Source organism: Equus quagga, chromosome 15, assembly GCF_021613505.1.
Source record: "Equus quagga isolate Etosha38 chromosome 15, UCLA_HA_Equagga_1.0, whole genome shotgun sequence".
Taxonomy (NCBI): Eukaryota; Metazoa; Chordata; class Mammalia; order Perissodactyla; family Equidae; genus Equus; species Equus quagga.
The window spans coordinates 25,742,627-25,763,347 of record NC_060281.1 but is presented as its reverse complement, the minus strand read 5'-3'; the positions used below and the strand labels follow the sequence as shown (position 1 = coordinate 25,763,347).

Below are 20,721 nucleotides of genomic sequence, written 5' to 3'. Positions count from 1 at the left end.
TTGTGCCGAGCGCTTCAGAGCTGTCCTTTCACCGCTCAGTGGCTTTGATGCTCCTCGCTGTATGTGGGACGGTGCTGACAGTGCGTCACTGGACAGCCCGATTTGTGCTCCTTTGCTCTTAAGAACCGTTTTTTCAAACAGCATTTGTGTGTGTATAGGAAAGCCCATTTAAGTTAATACTTTTGTGTATAGAAATATGGACTCTGGAGAATATTATGACAGATATAATGTAGCTATGTGCTTCTTCTTTTAAATACTTCCTTATAATTTGGGACAAAAAGAAGAAAAAATATACAAGCAAGCAATGTTTAAGAGATAATTACGTGTCCTATATTGTAAACATCATGTTTCTGAGCCTCAGGTTATCATCTCTGAAGTGCACTTACGTGTTTATTGACTCTCCCCTGTGTATAAAACGTAAATAATGATAAGACATCAATACAAATATAGCTGTGTATTTTTTGCCTTTTTCATTGTATTGAATTTCAAACATTAATGCTAGCTCTTTAATTACAGCTTTATCATTCTCAGAAAGATGACCCCCCTCTTGCTCGCAACATGCCCCCTATAGCAGGAAAAATACTTTGGGTGAGGCAGCTCTATCGCCGGATAAGTGAGCCCATCGACTATTTCTTTGTAAGCTGATAGATAGTTAAATTTACAGTATGTGGATTATGATGGTTTTTAGGACAAGAAATATATTTTATCCTATAATATCCATGTTCAATAAAGTAGTTAGAGCTAATTCTTTCACTGGGCGAAGAAAGTTTAGTTCATAAATATGCTTGAGTGAGACTAAGCCAATTCTTTCATGTTTGGTAGATAAGCCCGTTTAATTATAGTTATCTCTATGGGGGTGAGTCTTATAACTTTATGACTTTTAATAATGCAGGACACTTTATAAAAGCTTTTAAAAAATGATTGTTTTGAAAACAAAGTACAGGCCTAGTGTTGAAGCTCACGTCTCTGTGTGAACAGATGAGTCACTGATATATATTAGTGAAGGTGAAGAGACCCGCAGAGAGGACGTTCCTGAATGGAGAACAGACCACAGCAGAGGATAATAGAGTACATTCATTCTCTGTGTCCCTGAGCTTATTAGATTTCTGACGAACACCAGGATACTCTTAGGCTCTGTTGGCATTCTGAAATGGCCAGTTTGTCTTCTCTTTGATTTCTCTTCTGTTTTGTTTTTTCAGAGGCAGAGTAGCAAAGCAGAGTTGGTTTGCTTGGTGTTGTGTCTTATGCCTAAATACAGAACAAAATAGCCACCAAACAATAGTCTTGCAAGTGATTTTATTATTTAGGCATTATTAAATATTACATTTTTGTTGTTTCTGTTTGACTGCTATCATTTCTTCTATTGTTCTCAATATTAAAAAAAAAAAAAGAAGTTAAAACCCTGGTCTTAGAAAAGAGGCCAGGATTGGGGCTCGATTGCTGATCGACTCTGCAGTGGCAGAGCAGATTGCCCTGTTTTTCATATACGTGAATCAGAACACGAACTTTCCATTTTTATGTGAAGAAATTTGGTTTTTGTCCTTTGATATACAGCTAATTTTTTTAGTGCTGGGATTTAGGAATTTGCCCTGATATCCACAGTTCAAGGAAAATCAGTCCGTTTTATCTTGTCCAGAAAAATGGGGAGGGAATAGAGAATTGGAGGTCAAGACTCTCAATGCCTGGGGTTGGCTTAGGCCTGGAGACTTCCTTTTAAATTCTTTATTTCCTTTTCCAATTTTCCCTTTCTGCTGAACATGTTTCCTTACTTCCATCTCTGGCCTGTATGGCTTTCCTCATCTATTTTACTCTGAGGCAAAATCTAAATTGGTAGCATAATTATTTGTTGTCATTTTAAATATCAACAGCTTTATGGTTTGGATATGAAAACAATCAGCAGTCTTTTAAACACAGATCTTTTTTTTTTTTTCCTTAAAAAACAGAAAAACTCAGAAATCTTATCCAGTGTGGAAGGTAAAGCTGTCATTCGTCAGTATAACAAAATTTCCTATGTTCTGGTGGAATTCGAGGTGGTCTATCACACAGCCTGGGTCAGAGAGATCTCGCAGTTACAGTACGGTGTGTATAGCACTATGTAATGCTGCCCCAGAGGGGATCTTAGGGGATTTTGAAAGGGTTCATGGTTCTGGAAAGGTTTTTATGTTCCCTTTATATAATCTTATGATGGTTAAAAATCTAGACTTGGAGATGATACCATTATTTATTTTTTTTTACAGCTGTTAATAATATTCTAATTTTATAAACAAAAATTGCCATGATATACTCAGACTATGACTTTCTTCTGAAAAACAGTATTTAAAAGTAAATGTCAAGACTCTCTATACGTAGTACTCCATAGATGTAGGAGAGTTTTCATGTTCGGTTTTGTCGTGTTGTAGATTCAAATCTTAGTCCCAATCAGGGGAGAAAGAATTGCAGATTGCTTGTCTTCCATCCTCCCTCTCTCCATCCCTCCTTTCCCTTCTTTTCCTTCCTCCTTTCTTCCTCCCTCCCTTTCTTTCTTTTTTTTCCCCTATAACTGAATTTAATTTCAATTTTGAGCTCCAGTAAATTAAGAGTATTAGGGCAGTGTCTAAGTACCTCTGAGGGATGTTGGGCAGAGTTAAGTGAGAGGTGGGGAATGAATGGTCCTAAGCCATCTCCATCCATGCTGGCATCCCCTGGGATGTTGTCATTGTATGGGCTCAATTGTTGGTCCATTCAGGTTCCCACTTTGTCCCATCTGGACCCTAAGCTCTTATCTGTAACCGTGGTGGAACCCTGACTGTGTTCCCTGGGAGAAAGTTTTCTCCCTCCCATGGCAGGATCAGCAGAACACAGGATTGAGGGACAGGAAGCACAAATTCTGCGGTTGGTCACTGGGAATGATGGTGGGAGGGATTTCTCCTACTGCTGCCTCTTGGTTCCAGACCCATATATTTTAGCTGCTGGGGACACAGCATTGTATACAGGCCATGGATTCACTGCATCTTGGAGGACAGGGCCCCAACCCTGCAGTGTCTTCCCCAAATGGCACCTTAGTTAAACCTTTAATAGGCCACTTCTATCAGGCCAGCTGTTTCTGGGTAATGTGTATGGCAGGATTCTATGGATCCTAATGAAAGCCTGCTAATGGAGCAATACTCTCAAAGGAGCATCAAGACAAGGTTAAAATTCACATTATGGAAGAGGGCAAAAGAGAATTTTTACAACTGAAAGCTGGAGCATGTGCTATTCTGCTTCTATAATACCGTGCACTTTTCTACTCTTTTTTTTTTTGCTCTTGCTGACTTTTCCTCTTATCTGCATGTGTTCAAAAATAAGTTGAACAGTCACCTGTTCCATAAAGCCCTTCCTTATTCTTTGTGGCAGGTAATAATGTCTTCCTCCTCCAGACTCCTCCATACACTTTATCTGCAGTTCTTTATCATGACACTTATTGCTTTATAGATCTGTCTTATCTGCCCTACGCATTCCAAGGATACTCTCGATGTACTTTCATCTTTATATCCTTTCAATAGCAGTCATAGCTAATATTTACATAGTGCTTATCATATGCCAGGTTTTGTCTAAGCACTTCACGTATACAATTTCCTTTAATCTGCATGCCAACCCTACAAGGAACTATTATTATCCTCATTTCGCAGATGAGGAATCTGAGGTACTGAGAGGTTTAGTGACTTTCCCAAGATCACACAGCTAGGAAGTGGCAGAGCCAGGATTCAAATCTGCCTTTCATGTGAACAGAGGCCAGTGGAAATGCTCTGGAAGGCTTCTTGTTGTTATATTGATGTGACTGTATTTAACTGTATAGGAACTCGGAATAACGATTTGGGACCTCGTATTGGCCTTTTTTAGTTGGTTGCTCTATGAAGTTCCTCTGATGATGAGTGGCCTGGAATGAAACACTCGCTCAGTCCTGGAGCAGATTTCCTGGTTGTCGTTATTCTTAGCGGTCTGGCCGTTTTGTCCTTTCAAGAGCACTCAGTACAGCCTTAAGGAAGACAGATTGTATTAAACGAATGTTCAAAGGTTATTTTGGAATTTACTCAGGAGAATAAATGATTTCTAGCCAAATTTTAAAAAGATTCCAAATGAATTGGATATTTTAGTTGAAGTCTTCATGAAACTAGCATCATTAAGAACCACATCAAGACTAATTTTATCTGATGAGTATAAGTCAACTAACTTCAAAGGGCTATACAGACTATTGTACTAGAAATTTGACGCAGCCACATTCTATGGAGTAATATGAGGCTTGGAAGATACAGGTGAACTTCCCGTTAGTGGTGGTGTTAATACAAGATGTAAGTCAAGCTAGCACTTACTAGTCTATAAGTGTGTTATTATTATGACTTTAGAAGTAACTCATGTTAGGCTAACACTCTAAGGCACTAACTGGGATTATGTATTCTAATCATAATAAAAAGCGTATCTGAAAATGCCTATTTATATGAATGGTGTTCATGTAGTAGTTCAGATGTAGTGTAAAAAACCCTCTACATTCTAGGAGTTCACACTTAATGGTGTTTAGCAAATATTTCTCATTTCTTATATTGAGCATAGTTCTCAGAAATTCAGAGTGGAGATTTAACTCATATAACCCTCCTTAAAGAAGCCAGTTTGAGGGTTAGGCGTGGAGAAAGGTTTGAAATCTGTGAGATGTGTCATATTTTGTCATTGTGCACATCTTCTGGTTCTCTCCCAGGGGTTAAATCACAATTTATAAAAATAAACTAACATTGTAATATAGCTGCCTTAGACTCACTCAGAAAAGTATTGCAGTTCAGAGCACAAAGGCTCTCCGTTCTTGGTCCATTTTTATCTCTCTGGATCTGATTTATGGCTTTGCAGACACTCTGCATTCATTTATCTAAGTTTTGAGTGCTGACCATGTGCCAGATACTCAAACAATGTCGAAACTATTGTTCTGTTCTTAAGGAGTCAGTAGTCCAAGGGGAAGACAGGCATGTAAACAAGGCTGGAAGCAGAAAAGAAATTCAGAATAAGTAATGTCAACAATCATTTATTTGTAGCTTTACAAGCCACACTTTTTGTACGACATCCAGAAACAGGGAAGTTGCTGGTTAATTTTGACCCCAAAATTTTGGAAGTTGCTCGGGAAACTAAATGCATGCTAAAAATGAAGCTGGATGTACCAGAACAGGCAAAGAGATTGCTAAAACTGGAAAGTAAATTGAAAGCAGACAAATTGTATTTGCAGGTAAGATAGATTATATTTTCTAATTGTTTTTGAAGGAGTTTTTGTTTGTTTTCTTTTTTGTAAAAGCAAAATATGTCACTGCAGTTGTGCTGACGTGGCCTTGAGGGGAAATTTGTTGCTATGTTGATTCTTTTTATTTTTTTCAGCTTTATTGAGGTATAATTGACAAATGAAATTGTAAGCTATTTAAAGCGCACATCATGATGATTTGATACACATATACATTGTTAAAGGATGCCTCCCATCTAGTTAATTAACACATCCATCACGTCACATATTTATATGTATATTTTGGTGAGAACATTAAAGTTCTACTCTCTCAGCAAATTTCATTTATACGAAACAGTGTTATCAACTATAGTCACCATGTTGTACATTAGATTCTCAGACCTTACTCATCTTGTAGCTGAAAGTTTGTTCCCCTTTACCAACCTCTCTCTACGTCCCCCATTTCCCAGCCCCTGGCAACCACTTTTCTACTCTCTCTTTTTATGAGTTTGGCTTTTTCAGATTCCACATATAAGTGACATCATACAGTATTTGCCTTTCTCTGTCTGACTTATTTCACTTAGCATAATGCCTTCAAGGTCCATCCATGTTGTCACAAATGGCAGGATGGCCTTCTTTCTCATGGCTGAATAATATTCCATTGTGTGTATATATCACATCTTCTTTATTGATTCATCCATTCACAGACACTTAGGTTGTTTCCATATCTTGGCTATTGTGAATAACGCTGCAATGAACGTGGGCATGCAAATGTCTCTTCAAAATCTTGATTTCGTTTCTTCTGAGTATCTATCCAGAAGTGGGATTGCTAGATCGTGTGGTAGTTCTATTTTTAATTTTTTCAGGAATCTCCATAATGGTTGCACCAATTTACATTCCCATCAACAGTGGAGAAGAGTTTCCTTTTCTCTACATGGTTATCAACACTTGTTACTTTTTGTCTTTTTGATGAGAGCCATTCTATCATCACAGGTGTGAGGTGATATCTCATTGTGGTTTTGATTTGCATTTCCCTGATGCTTAGTGATGTTGAGCATCTTTTCTTGTTCCTATGGGCCATTTGTATCTCTTCTTGGAAAAATGTCTATTTTGTTCCTTGCTCATGTTTTAATCATATTTTTTGTTTGTTTGCTATTGAGTTGTGTGAGTTCTTTCTATATTTTGGATATTAACCCCTTATTAGATATATGACTTGTAAATATTTTCTCCCATTTGATAGGTTGCCTTTTCATTTTGTTGGTGATTTGCTTTGCTGTGCAGAAGCTTTTTAGTTTGTAGTCCTATTTGTTTATTTTTGCTTTTGTTGCTTGTGCTTTTGGTGTTAAATCCAAAAAATCATTACCAAGATGGATGTCAAGGAACTTACCCCCTGTGTTTTCCTCTAGGAGTTTTAGGTTTCAGGTCTTAAATTTAAGTCTTTGTTTTATTACTGTTTTTTTTTTTTTGCAGGAAAGATTGGCCCTGAGCTAACGTCTGTTGCTAATCTTCCTCTTTTTGCTTGAGGAAGACTGTTGCTGAGCTAACATCTGTGCCAATCTTCCTCTATTTTATGTGGGATGCTGCCACAGCATGGCTTGATGAATGGTGCTAGGTCTGTACCCGGGATCCAAACCTGTGAACCCTGGACTGCAGAAGCAGAGTGCACCAACTCAGCCACTACGCCTCTGGGCCAGTCCCAAGTCTTTAATCTATTTTGAGTTGATTTTTCTGTATGGCATAAGATAGATGTCCAGTTTCATTCTTTTGCATGTGGCTGTCCAGTTTTTCCAACACCATTTATTGAAGAGACTGTTCTTTCACTGTTGTATATTTTTGGCTCCTTTGTATATTCTTGCTCCTTTGTAAGTTAATTGACCACATATGCATGGGTTGATTTCTGGTCTGTCTGTTCTCTTCCATTGTTGATTCTTGATAGCATTGAAATACTGATGTGCAAACAAAGGGAGAGATTGGAGTTGGAAAGCAGAATTGGAAAAGATTATCAGAAATCAGATTTAGTCTTCTGGATAATGGCAATGATGAATAGCAAATTTTAAAAAATATTCTTAATAATGTAATTTTATAGATTAAGTGTATGAGGGTTCCAATTCCTCTACATCCTTGTCAACACTGGTTATTATCTGTCTTTTTCATTTAAATATAAATTGGATTCTGAAGTAGTATTTCTGTGTGGCTTTGATTTGCGTTTTCCTCATGGCTAATAATGTTGAGCATCTTTTCATGTGCACATTGGCCATTGGTAAATGTTTGGAGGAATGTCTATTCAAATCCTTTACCCATTTTTAATTGAATTATTTGTCTCTTTATTATTGAGTTGTAAGAATTCTTCATACACTCTGGATACAAATCCCTTATCAAATATATGATTTGCAAATATTTTCTCCTATTCTGTGGGTTGTCTTTTCATTTTCTTGATAGTGCACTTTGAAGCACAAACATTTTAAATTTTGATGAAGTCCAATTGATCTACTTTTTCTTTTGTCCCTTGTGTTTTTAATGCCGTATCTAAGAAATCTTTGCCTAATCCAAGATCCCAAAGATTCATGCATATGCCTTCTTCTAAGACTTTAATGGTTTTAGCTCTTACCAGAATGGTATTTAATTGTTATTTATGTATGCAAAAAACTCAGAAGAAGCTTTTTGGTGGAAACTTTGGCTTCAGCATCAAAAGCCCTAGGTTTTTGTACCTACTTGTGACTTTAGTCCTGGTGGTCTAGTGGTTAAGATTTGGTGCTCTCACCACTGCCACCCAGGTTTGTTTTCCCGTCAGGGAAGCATACCACCTGTCTGTTAGTTGTCACACTGTGGCAACTGCATGTTGTTGTGATGCTGAAAGCTATCGCACCAGGATTTCACATACCAGCAGGGTCACCTATAGGGGAGAGGTTTCACACTAGGAAGAAAGACCTGGCCACCCACTTGTGAAAAATTGGCCATGAAAACCCTTGAATAGCAGCAAAGCATTGTCTGATATCGCACCGGAAGGTGAGAGGCTGGTGCAAAAAGACTGGGCAGGGTTCTGCTCTGCTGTCCACAGAATCGCTAGGAGTCAGAACTGACTCGACAGCACTAACAACAAGTTGTCACTCTGGAGAATTGAGGATTGAGTCTCAAAGTACTGTTTTTTTTTTTTTTTTATTAAGGTTATGAAAGTTAACATCCTTGTGAAATTACAGTTGTACATCATTATTAGTCATGTTGTAGGTACACCACTTCACCCCTAGTGCCATATGTTAACTACCACCTATGAGTGGAGTCATACAGAGTTCGTCTTTCTCTGTCTGGCTTATTTCACTCAACATAATACCCTCAAGGTCTATCCATGTTGTTGTGAATGGGACGACTTTGTCCTTTTTATGGCTGACTAGTATTCCAGTGTATATATATACCACATCTTTATCCAATCATCAGTTGCTGGGCACTTAGGTTGGTTCCATGACTTGGCTATTGTGAATAATGCTGCGATGAACATAGGGGTGCATGGAACTTTTGGAATTGCTGATTTCAGGTTCTTGGGATAGATACCCAGTAGTGGGATGGCTGGGTCATAAGGTATTTCTATTCTCAACTTTTTGAGGAATCTCCATACTGTTTTCCCTAGTGGCTGCACTAGTTTGCATTCCCACCAACAGTGTATGAGTGTTCGTTTTTCTCCACAGCCTCTCCAACATTTGTCACTCTTGGTTTTGGATATTTTTGCCATTCTAACAGGTGTAAGGTGATATCTTAGTGTAGTTTTGATTTGCATTTCCCTGATGATTAGTGATGATGAGCATCTTTTCATGTGTCTATTGGCCATCCGTATATCTTCTTTGGAGAAATGTCTGTGCATGTCCCCTGCCCATTTTGTAATTGGGTTGTTTGATTTTTTATTGCTGAGTTGTGTGAGTTCTTTGTATATTATGGAGATTAATCCTTTGTCGGATAAATAACTTGTGAATATTTTTTCCCAATTAGTGGGCTGTTTTTTTGTTTCAATCCTGTTTTCCCTTGCCTTGAAGAAGCTCTTTAGTCTGATGAAGTCCCATTTGTTTATTCTTTCTATTGTTTCCCTCATGTGAGGGGTTATCGTGTCCAAAAAGATTCTGTTGAAGCTAATGCCAAAGAGTGTACTGCCAATATTCTCTTCTAGAAGACTTATTGTTTCAGGCCTAATCTTTAGGTCTTTGATCCATTTTGAGTTTATTTTAGTAAATGGTGAAAAAGAATGGTTGATTTTCATTCTTTTACATGTGGCTGTCCAGTTTTCCCAGCACCATTAGTTGAAGAGACTTTCTTTCCTCCATTGTAGGCCCTCAGCTCCTTTGTCAAAGATTAGCTGTCCATAGATGTGTGGTTTTATTTCTGGGCTTTCAATTTTGTTCCATTGATCTGTGCATCTGTTTTTGTACCAGTACCATGCTGTTTTGATTACTGTAGCTTTGTAGTATGTTTTGAAGTCAGGGATTGTGATGCCTCCAGCTTTGTTCTTCTTTCTCAGGATTGCTTTAGCAATTCGGGGTCTTTTGTTGCCCCATATGAATTTTAGGATTCTTTGTTCAATTTCTGTAAAGAATGACATTGGAATTCTGATTGGGATAGTGTTGAATCTGTATATTGCTTTAGGTAGTATGGACATTTTAACTATGTTTATTCTTCCAATCCGTGTGCATGGAATGTCTTTCCATCTCTTTATGTCATCTTCGATTTCTTTCAAGAAGGTCTTGTAGTTTTCGTTGTATAGATCTTTCACTTCCTTGGTTAAATTTATCCCAAGGTATTTTATTCTTTTTGTTGCGATCGTGAATGGGATTGAGTTCTTGAGAACTTTTTCTGTTAGTTCATTGTTAGCATATAGAAATGCTACTGATTTATGTATGTTGATTTTATACCCTGCAACTTTGCTGTAGTTGTTGATTGTTTCTAATAGTTTTTCTATGGATTCTTTGGGGTTTTCTATATATAAGATCATGTCGTCTGCAAACAGCGAGAGTTTTACTTCTTCATTGCCTATTTGGATTCCTTTTATTTCTTTTTCCTGCCGAATTGCTCTGGCCAAAACCTCCAGTACTATGTTGAATAAGAGTGGTGAAAGTGGGCACCTTGTCTTGTTCCTGTTCTGAGAGGAATGGGTTTCAGTTTTTGTCCGTTGAGTATGATGTTGGCTGTGGTCAATGTACTGTTTTAAATTGAAGTTAATGTCACTTGCATTGCATTTTACAGGATTTTAGATAGTATTGATTGATATTATGAAAGTCAAAGTCCTTTGACAAGTGTCAAGTACACATAAAAGTTCAACTACAGAAAAGTAACAGAAAAGGAGGAAAGGAATTAATAACTTTGAAACTATTAAGTAAACACTGAAACAGTTTAATATTAATTAATTTGGGGAAGAATTAATTTGAATCCACATCTCCCATCACATAGTGCAATAAATTACAAAATGGTCAAAAATTGATCCTCATAGGGCTGGCCGAGTGGCATAGTGGTTAAATTCATGCAATCTGCTATGGCAGCCCAGGGTTCACAGATTCGGATCCCTGATGAGGACCTAACACTGCTCATCAAGCCATGCTGTGGGGGCATCCCACATAGAAAATAGTGGAAGATTGGCACAAATGTTAGCTCAGGGCCAATCTTCCTCAAGGAAAAAAAAGAGGAAGACTGGCAAAAGATATTAGCTCAGGGCCAATCTTCCTCAGGAAAAAAAAAATTGATCATTGTGGTTCATCTCTAAAAATATCTAAAAGTAAATAGAAAAGCTTATTAATTCTGATTATATGTACATTTTATTTATTTATTTATTTGTTTGCTGAGGAAGATTTTCCCTGAGCTAACATCTGTGGCCAATCTTTATCTATTTTTTGTTCATGGGTCGCCGCCAGAGCATGGCTGATGAGTGTATAGATCTGTGTCCAGGAAATGAACCTGGGCTGCCCAAGTGGAATGCGCCAAACTTAACCACGAGACCACTGGGCCTACCCCCTGTATGTTTATTTTGATTCAAGAAAACAAATGTCACATCAGTGATAAGTATGCTTTAATATGATGGAAGACAAGGAACAGAAGGGGGAAACATGCATAGTGCAGACATCATGAAAAGATAATTATCCAAACTTTTGAAAATAGCATAAATCTAGAAAGGCAATTAAATAATAAGTATGAAAAGAGCAGATCTAGAAAGCTCCATTGACTCTCTATTTAAGGGAGATGCTCAGGTAATTTACGGTAAATTAGTATAAATTTAAATGAGCAGCCTCCCTCTTGGCAGGACTATGAGGAAACAGGTATAATGAAACCTTCCTGGTATGAATCAAAGTATGACTGTTGCTTTAAAATAAATTAAAGTAAAACATGCCTTTTTGACTTTTAACAGGGCCTTCTGCAGTATTATGATGAGTTATGTCAGGAAGTGCCTTCTGTGTTTGTCAATCTGATGACCCCTAAAATGAAAAAGGTTAGTAATATTGAAGATTTATATTCATTTCCCTGTTGTTTAAAATTAGATTCCAGTTCTATAGATTATGGATTTTAAAACATCTATTCTTGCCTACACCCTCTATCTTTCCACTTCAACTTTATAGCTCTATTTTTCCTACGGAATGATTTCTTGTCTAAGTTTTGTTGCCTTTGAAAAACAACTAAATCTAAATAATGAGCACTTTCTGAGAATCCATGATTGCTTCATGGACAGCCAAAGATGATTAAAAACAAAAAGTCACCTTTACTAGGTATAATGGAAGGGAAATATAATTAAGGAAACATAACCTATAATATTTCCAGGTAATAAAAGAAAGCCTTCTTTTTAATAAATGCAGATGCTCCTATTAATAAAGGAAACTATTATGTTTTTTCTTTTTCTAGGTGGAGTCTGTGTTGCGACAAGGGCTCACAATATTAACATGGTCATCTTTAACACTAGAAAGCTTCTTTCAAGAAGTTGACTCAGTTTTGAATATGTTCAATCAACTTTTAAAGAAGGTATGATAAATAAATTTTTTAAAACTGCCTACACTAATACGCAGGCTATAAGTAATAGTTTGATTATCTATGATGGCTCTAATTATCTATGACTTTTACCTAAAAGGACATCCATTAAGTTAAAAAAAAATAATGCTTTGTGTTTCTTTAACTTCTTTGGGGCCTGTTCATTTAGGGTTGCCTTGTTCTTGTCTCTGAATTACCTTGCCTTTAATATGTTAAAATGGTAGTTCAACTCCACAGTGTAGTTTAGAAAATAAGACAATTGTAGACTCTGGAAGATGGCAGAATGGCATGCTTAAGTATTAACATTAATACATCTAATATTAATTAGAAGAGGCGGTCATCTAACTGGAGACTGTCCGTTGATTTCTGACTTCTGCTGCATAGAAGATGCATATCTTTTTAGATGTGCTAGTCTGTCTGTGGTGGCAGCATGATGTAACAGGCAAAACTCAGAGGCTTGGAAGTTAGATGGACCTAGGTATGATTCTCTACCTTTTAGCAGCTGTGTGTTCCTCCACAGATTACTTCTCTGAGCCTTGGTTTCTTTAGCTGTGAAACTGGGATTGTAATGGTTCACGGGCTGGAATGAGGATTCAAGGAGATAACACATATGCTGTTATGGCACACGTTGCTGCTCAATAAAACTTTAGATCCATGTAAGCTTTCTTTGCCGACGTACTCCTAAAATTTCCACCAAATTACGCTTAGCTTAGGATGCAAGTTTCCAGATGTAGTCCTCTAAATTAATTGATAACTCAAGTACATTTTGGATGAAAGAAGAGTTTTCTTCCACATTTTTTCCTTGTTGATAGGTCAGTGACTTGTGTGAAATGCATATCGATACAGTTCTAAAGGAGATAGCCAAAACGGTGTTAATTTCCCTGCCTGAAGGTCGAGCGACCAAAGTAGAAGATATGTTGACGCTCAATGAGGTATGATTTGTGTGTGATATTTTAATCATAGAGATTCTAGCTCATAAACCTAAAATGCGAGTTTACCTAAAAGAGGAAATCTGTGTCAGTAGCATTTACGTATTCTAGCTTTTTCAGATGTCTTCAGCTCAGAAGACTCACAAGGCTTCAACAGCTCAAGCCCATGGCCATGCCCTAGACATTATCTTGCTGATGTCTTCAACCTCATGCTGGAGTTCCCCGGGGTTCCGTCAGTGGTTCACTGCTCTTCTTTCTCTGTGCATGCTCCCAGGGCAACATCGTCTATTCTCATGGTTTTAACTACCACTTACTTTCCCTTTAAGTCACCCAGAAATCTGGGAGTCATTTGGACTCCTTTCCTCATTCTCATTTCCTAAACCCAGTCAGTCTTAAGGCTTAGGCAGGCTTTGCCTCTTACTCAGGTTTTGCTTGAGTTGACTCTTCTTTTCCACATCTACTACTCCTTTCTTAGGTGAGGCCCCTAGGGCTCATTTTGAGTTTAGCAGTCGATGGTTTGATCCAACTGGTCTCTCTGCTTCCAGATTTGGCCCCATCATATCCATCCTCCACATTGCCGCCAAATCTGATTGTGAAACCCCCCAGCTTCAATCCTTCAATAGCAGTGGCATCCAGTCCTACAGGATAAAACCTAACCTCCTCAGCATCGCATTAAATTGAAATTATTTGAGTACCTATTTGTCCTCCATTGGCTGGAAAGCACAAAGACAGGAACCCTGTCTAATCGTTTTTGAGGGCTGGCCTATAACACAAAAGCACTCTCAAAAGCACACACTTTATGTCTTGAACTGAATTCTTTTTTTCTTTCTTGCCTGCCTTGTGCTTCAGCTACACCTACTCTGGTGGTTTCCGTCACCTTGCTAGTGTCCTTTTCAAGACAACCAAGGGTGGCTCCATCTCAAGGGATCCAGTCTGGCCCATGGGAGACAGATGCCTTTGCTCCTCTTTCTTTGGAAATTCAGCTGCTTCTTCTCGGGACACCGCTTCTTGCCTTTAGCGGTTAGGGTAGCCAGCCAGCCTCTTGCCTCGGGACTAAGGCATGGGTCACCCTCTCCACCCCTCAATTCTAGAGGACGTGGGTCAAGGTCTCTGAGTAGTTCTTTTGAAGTTCACTACACTTATTTCTACCAAATCTCTACCAATGATCAAGCTTGTCTTCTATAGCTTCAAGGTGGGCAATGGGCTGAGGCTTGCCTCCCCCGCTACCTTTTAAGAACTGCCTCCTTCCCCCCTTGTAGGATCTTAAAATCATTTGTTTTCAGTATTGGGGCCTTGGCTGCAATGGAAACAATACTAAACGACCCATTTTAACATCCTGTTCTTGGAGCATGCAAGTTTAGAATGATTATATCTTCCTGGCTATTTGTTCCTTTTAACATTATTAAGCTTTTTATCCTTGAAGTCTATTTTGTTTGATATTAATTTTAGTTACGCCAGCTTTTTTTTTTTTTTTTAAAGATTTTATTTTTTCCTTTTTCTCCCCAAAGCCCCCCCGGTACATAGTTGTGTATTCTTCGTTGTGGGTCCTTCTAGTTGTGGCATGTGGGACGCTGCCTCAGCGTGGTCTGACGAGCAGTGCCATGTCCGCGCCCAGGATTGAACCAACGAAACACTGGGCCGCCTGCAGCGGAGCACGCGAACTTAACCACTCGGCCACGGGGCCAGCCCCACGCCAGTTTTTTTAGGTTATTATTTTCCAGGTATATCTTTTTCTATTCTGTTATTTTCAACCTTTCTGGGTTCTCCTATTTTAGGTTTTCTCTTATAAAGAAAATTTAACTGGATTTTTTTTTTTTTTTAAAGATTGGCACCTGAGCTAACAACTATTGCCAATCTTTTTTTTTTTTTTTTTTTTGCATTTTCTCCCCAGATTACCCCGGTACACAGTTGTATGTTCCAGTTGTGAGTCCTTCTAGTTGTGGCGTGTGGGATGCTGTCTCAGTGTGGCCTGACAAACGGTGCCGTGTCCGCGCCCAGGATCCAAATGGGTGAAACCCTGGGCCGCCGAAGTGGAGTGCGCGAACTTAACCTCTTGGCCATGGGGCCGGCCCCCTGGATTTTGCTTTTAATCTAACTCTGAAAAGTCTCTGTTTTTTTTTTTTTAAACTGAAAATTTTAGTCTATATACAATTATTCTGTCAATATATTTGGGTATACTTCTATTCTCTACCCTCTTACTGTGTGTTTTCTATTTACCTGAATTTACTCATCTATTTCTGGAAGTTATTTTTTGTTCTTTTACAAATATATCTGGTCTTTTTATATACTCTTGTTCCTTTCTCATGTTTATGATTCTATTTTTTATTTAGTCATTTAAAATATATTTTATAACAATTCTATTATCTGAAGAAATTGGAGGGTCTGATTCTGCTCTTTGTTATTTCTGCCAACTCTTGCTCAGGTGACTTATTTCTTTGTGTTTTTAATATTTTGGATTGAGAGCCAATGCACGCATGTCTGTTTGGTTGAGAACCTGTCCATTTTTATTTGCTCCTATGTGGTACCTAGGAGTTTTACCAACTCAGGACAACTATATGTTAGTTTCCCAGATGATAGAATTTTCCAAACTACAAGGTAGTATAAACTCAAGACCCTGTCTGAGGGTAAGCTAGTGGTTGTAAATTCCCAGGGGAGAATTTGGCCCTCCACCTCAGAGCCTCAACCAAGACAGTCAACTTTCCTTGAGACTACAGCCATTGATTTGCCTGATGCTATGTCAGGAAAGGGGATGGGAGGTCTCAGGTCCAGCCTCCTACCCTTGTGAGGGATCCAAGGCCTTATTTGGTATTTTGGTTATGGAAAAAAACCCCCCATAGAAGCTGTGACTTCAGCTTACTTTTCTTTTTCTTCTAACATGGCCACCACCATCCCAGCTGCCACTACCACCACCACCACAGCTCACTGTCGTTACTGCTGTTGTGGCCCGTCCTCTCATGAGAGGCAGTACCTGGAGGTTGGGGAAAGCTTGCTTTTCACGTTAGGCTGATGTCTTTTTCTTTTTTATTGTGATATAATGTGTATACAGCAAAGTGTGCAAATCATAAGTGCACCATTCAAAGAATGTTTACATTTGACACACCCTTGTAACCATCTCCAAGATCAAGATAGAGAACGCTTCCTTACCACAAATGGTTCCCTCGTGCTCCTTTCCAGGCAGTAGTCACTCCCCAGAAGTAATCACCATTGTGACTTCTATCACTGTATGTTAGTTTTGTCTGTGTTTGAATTTCGTATAAATGGAGGCATGCAGCACATGTTCTTCATGCCTGGCGTATTTTGCTCAGTATCAGGTCTGTGGGATTCATCTGTGCAGTTGTGTGGAGCAGTAGTTCTTTCATTCTCATTACTGTATCGTATTCCATTGTAGGAATTTATTACAATTTATCTATTCTACTGTTGAGGGCATTTGGATAGTTTATAGCTTTTGATAGTACACTGAGCATTCTTGTTCTTTTTCTTTTTTTGTGGACCTAAGCACTTATTTTGGTGGGTATATACCTACAAGTGAAATTACTGGATCGTAGGTCATGCATATGTATAGCTTTCATAGAAAATGTCTTTTTAAAGGTGGTCTGTTTGAATTAGGAGCCAAATGGGTTCACATATCACATGTATTGCATTTGATTGATGTGTCTCTTAAGGTTCTTTTTACCATCCCTCCTGTTTTTTTGCTTGCAATGTTTTTTATTGTAGCAAAATATATGTAACATAAAATTTGCGATTTTAACCATTTTAAAGTGTACAGTTCAGAGGCATTAAGTACATTCAAAACGTTGTGTGACCATCACCACTATCTATTTCCAGAACAGTTTCATCATTCCAAACAGAAACTCTGTACCCATTAAACAGTAGTTCCCGAGTCCTCCCTTCCCCCAGCTCCCGATAACCCCTATTCTACTTTCTGTCTGTATGAATTAGCCTATTCTCGGTACCTCATATAAGTGGAATGATACAATACTTGTCCTTTTGTGTCTTGCTTATTTCACTTAACGTTATGTTTTCAAGGTTCATCCATATTGTAATGTGTATCTGAATTTCATTCCTTTTTATGGCTGAGTAATGTTCTATTGTATAGATATGCCACATTTTGTTTGTCCATTCATCTGTTGATGGATATTTGGGTTCTTACCACCTTTTAGCTATTGTGAATAATGCTACTATGAATATTAGTGTGTAATTATCTGTTTGAGTCCCTACTTTCAATTCCTTTGGGTATATATCTAGCATGGAATTGCTGGATCATATGGTAATTCTATGTTTAACTTTTTGAGGAATCATCAAACTTTTTTCCACGGTGGCGGCATCTTTTACATTCCCATTAGCAGTGCCCAAGGGTTCCAATTTTTCCACATGTTTGCTGACACTTGTTAATTTAAAATAAAAAAATTAAATTAAAAATTTTTTTAATTAAAAAGAATTTTCATAGTAGCCGTCCTAATGAGTGTGAAGTGGTATCTCGTGGTTTTGATTTGCATTTTCCTGATGACTGCTGATATTGAGCATCTTTTTATGTGCTTATTGGTGATTTGTATATTTTCTTTGGAGAAAAGAAAGTCTATTCAAGTCCTTTGTGACTTTCCTTCTTTTAAGGCTCTTTATTTGTTGAAGAAATGGGATCATTTGCCCTGTGGAATTTTCCATATTCTATATTTTGCTGATTGCATCCTAGTAGTGTGATTTAAAATGTTAACATATTCCTCTATCCCCTGAATTTCCTGTAAATTTTAATTCGATCTAAAGGCTTGATTTAGTTCAGGTTCAATTTCTTGTTCTTTTTCTGACAGACTAGTTCAGAGGTGATACTATGTATTTCCTGTTACATTACATCAGGAGGCACATAATATCAGATTGTTTCCCTTTTAGTGTTAAGAAGATTGATCAATAGGTTCAGAGGGCAGTCAGCTTTATCCATCAGTATAGTCTTCCACCAACCTTTCATCTAAAGGTTTCACCTAAAGATTTAGCAGCCCTTGCTTATTGTTGCCTAGAGCCATTATTTTATTTGAGGTTACCAAATGTTGATATTCTAATTTTAGTATTTATGAATAAAATATTTCTATAAAGAAGAAATGTCCCTCATTAACTGGTTGGTTATTCTGAAATAGCATTTGTACAGAAAACTTTTCAGAATAATGAGTTGGCTCACTAGCAACTTATAAAATGACCATTGAGTTTTAAATTGTTTAAATATCATTATGAATCTATGGATTTTTAAATACTTGAAGGATTCAGTCTATTACAGTCATGATTCTTTTTGATGGTTAAATTTTCCCATCTTTGTCCAGTAATCTTTCAGGCTGGCTTTTATGTTTTTGATATGATTCCAGAAGTCTTTGAAAGCTTCCTTGCTTTCTGGAACTATAGGAATCTTAGGTTCATCTTGTGCATTTCTTGCCCAGATCTGAGATCACCCATTTCTCCAGGTAGCCCTCATTTCTTTCCATGTTACCAGTGGGAAATGGTATTTGGAGATCACAATCTGCATGCTAGGAAAGGTATTCATTTTTAACTTTTAGCTATTATAGAATTATTTATGCATCCCTTAGTAATATACTATAGGTAGTATTTCTTGAGTTGGCAAATTTGCACATTATTATCTTCCTACTTTAATAAGTGAGCATTTAGCTCTTTGACCCTATCCTCTACCACTCCTCCTTTGACTTCTCAATATAGTTATAAAAGCACTTTTAGTTAAACAGTAGCTGTCAATAGCAACACTTTATTATGCCTATATAAATATTAGCCAATGCAAAACCACGTAATGTACATGTAATATATCTTTTCTCATATACAACTTTTAATTTTTACTGGGGTTTCTAATTGTCTTTCTCTTCACATTTTCTTTCAAATACACTATTATATGAGAGACCCCCTTATTTTCCCCCCAAGAGACCTCCCCTGAGAGCCCTCTGAATCCCTGTTTCAACCTGCGTTGATTACTCTCCAGGTCAGCTGCAAAATTGTTAACCTGGGACCCTCCCCGTCTGTTCTATTTCCTGGATTTCGTATTATTCTCAGAGGGAGAGCCATTCAAATGCTATACTGGTCTTTTTTCAGCAATTGAAGTTTTCCAAAGAAGTCTCCTGTTTCCTGCCCGGGGGTAAGGGGTATTTTCCCACCTGTCATTTTCTTCTCGCTCATCCTCCAATCTGGCTGTATGCACGTCGTACTAAGTCTCACTTATAAACGAACAGAATGCAAAGGAGCAGGGAAATTCCTATGTTGCTTTGTTGCTTTCCTTCTTTTTGTCCCCTTTACAAGGAAAACTATCTTCTACTGATATGTACCTATAACTGTTCAGACACTATCAACTGCTCAGTGGGGAGAAATTCATGCTACCGAGAGAATTTACTTTGAACACACCAGCAAAGAACTTTTATATGCCCAGAAAGAGGAACTGATCACACAAACGAAGGAAATTGGAATAGATTAAGGGTGACTGAGTATGAATGTGGTGTTTGCATTGATGGCACAACAGAAGAAGCTATTATTATGAGGTAAGTGATGTCTCAATGCTAAGTCAAGATACAGGAGATGGAATTTTGAAGAGTGCCTTTGCCAATCAATATACTCCAGTCACTCGCACCAGAGGAATCTAAGTTCTAGTAACAGGTGGGCTGCCTTCCTGCAAACCTATCATCAAGTGGGGCATTATAGTGAAGGCAGAATAAAATGGGTAATGACAGGGCAAGTCAGGTAACACTCTGGGCAGAAATCAGTTTTGGAAACATGCCATACATAACACTAGTTTTTAAGGACGAGGTTAGTTTGGGCCAACCAGTGGTTTCAGACCGTATTTGGGAACCAAGGCTATTTGCAGTCAGGGCAGTGTTCCTTGGCTTAGAGCATCGGACTGTGGTTTTAGGACAGCTTATGTTAATTATTAAAAAGCTATCATCTGCCAGCTTCAAATTGGACCTTCTGCTCTGTGATGCTGGGGCTGGGACTCTGCAAACTGCATTTCTCCTTGGCCTGCTGGCTCCCTTTTAGGCGTTGCCAATCATGTGCTAGAAGTGGGGTGGAGGAGGGAGCAGGGACTTGCTCTTTCCCCTTTTGCCTCCTCTTTCTGACACAGTCACATGGGCAACAGCTCTTCACCCTGACAGTGGTGTTAATCCCAGGCTCTAGCTTTTTCCAGCCCTTCCAGTACCAGCCTCGTGTGCCCCTCAGAGGTACCAGCACCATGAGGACCCTCTGAGCTCCTGAGGCAGCAGCACCAGCCGGGCACCTCCCTCACTTGTCAGCTCCAGGTTCTAATAACTCCAACTTCCTCCTTGTGCTCCCCCACGCCCCAGGGGTGGATGTTACTGTTAAAATAGCTGGTGTGGCATCTGTTTTCATGACTGGACCCTGACTGACTTATCTGTATATGAACAGATATACAAATGGAATAGAAAATCAGGGAAATATTATGATCCAACTTATGATAGGAAAACACTGGTAAATACATGAAAGGGTATTCAAAATTATATCAACAAAATCAACTTGGCTCCATTGAAAGAGAAAATAGATTAGTGGTTGCCAGGGCTGTGGAGATGGGGGAATGGGGAGCGACTGCTAATGGGTTTGGGG

At 38.4% G+C, this 20,721-nt stretch overlaps 1 protein-coding gene across 1 annotated transcript in view; it reads left to right on the top strand.

Moving 5' to 3' along the window:
- The window catches only part of DNAH8 (dynein axonemal heavy chain 8), a 272,886-nt gene that overhangs the window by 42,704 nt on the left and 209,461 nt on the right, over window positions 1-20,721 (top strand). The window contains exons 15-20 of the mRNA XM_046640515.1: window positions 517-636; window positions 1,944-2,079; window positions 5,037-5,224; window positions 11,589-11,669; window positions 12,077-12,193; window positions 13,012-13,131. Of these exons, the coding sequence (XP_046496471.1) occupies window positions 517-636; window positions 1,944-2,079; window positions 5,037-5,224; window positions 11,589-11,669; window positions 12,077-12,193; window positions 13,012-13,131 (762 nt within the window). The remainder of the gene's footprint in view (window positions 1-516; window positions 637-1,943; window positions 2,080-5,036; window positions 5,225-11,588; window positions 11,670-12,076; window positions 12,194-13,011; window positions 13,132-20,721) is intronic.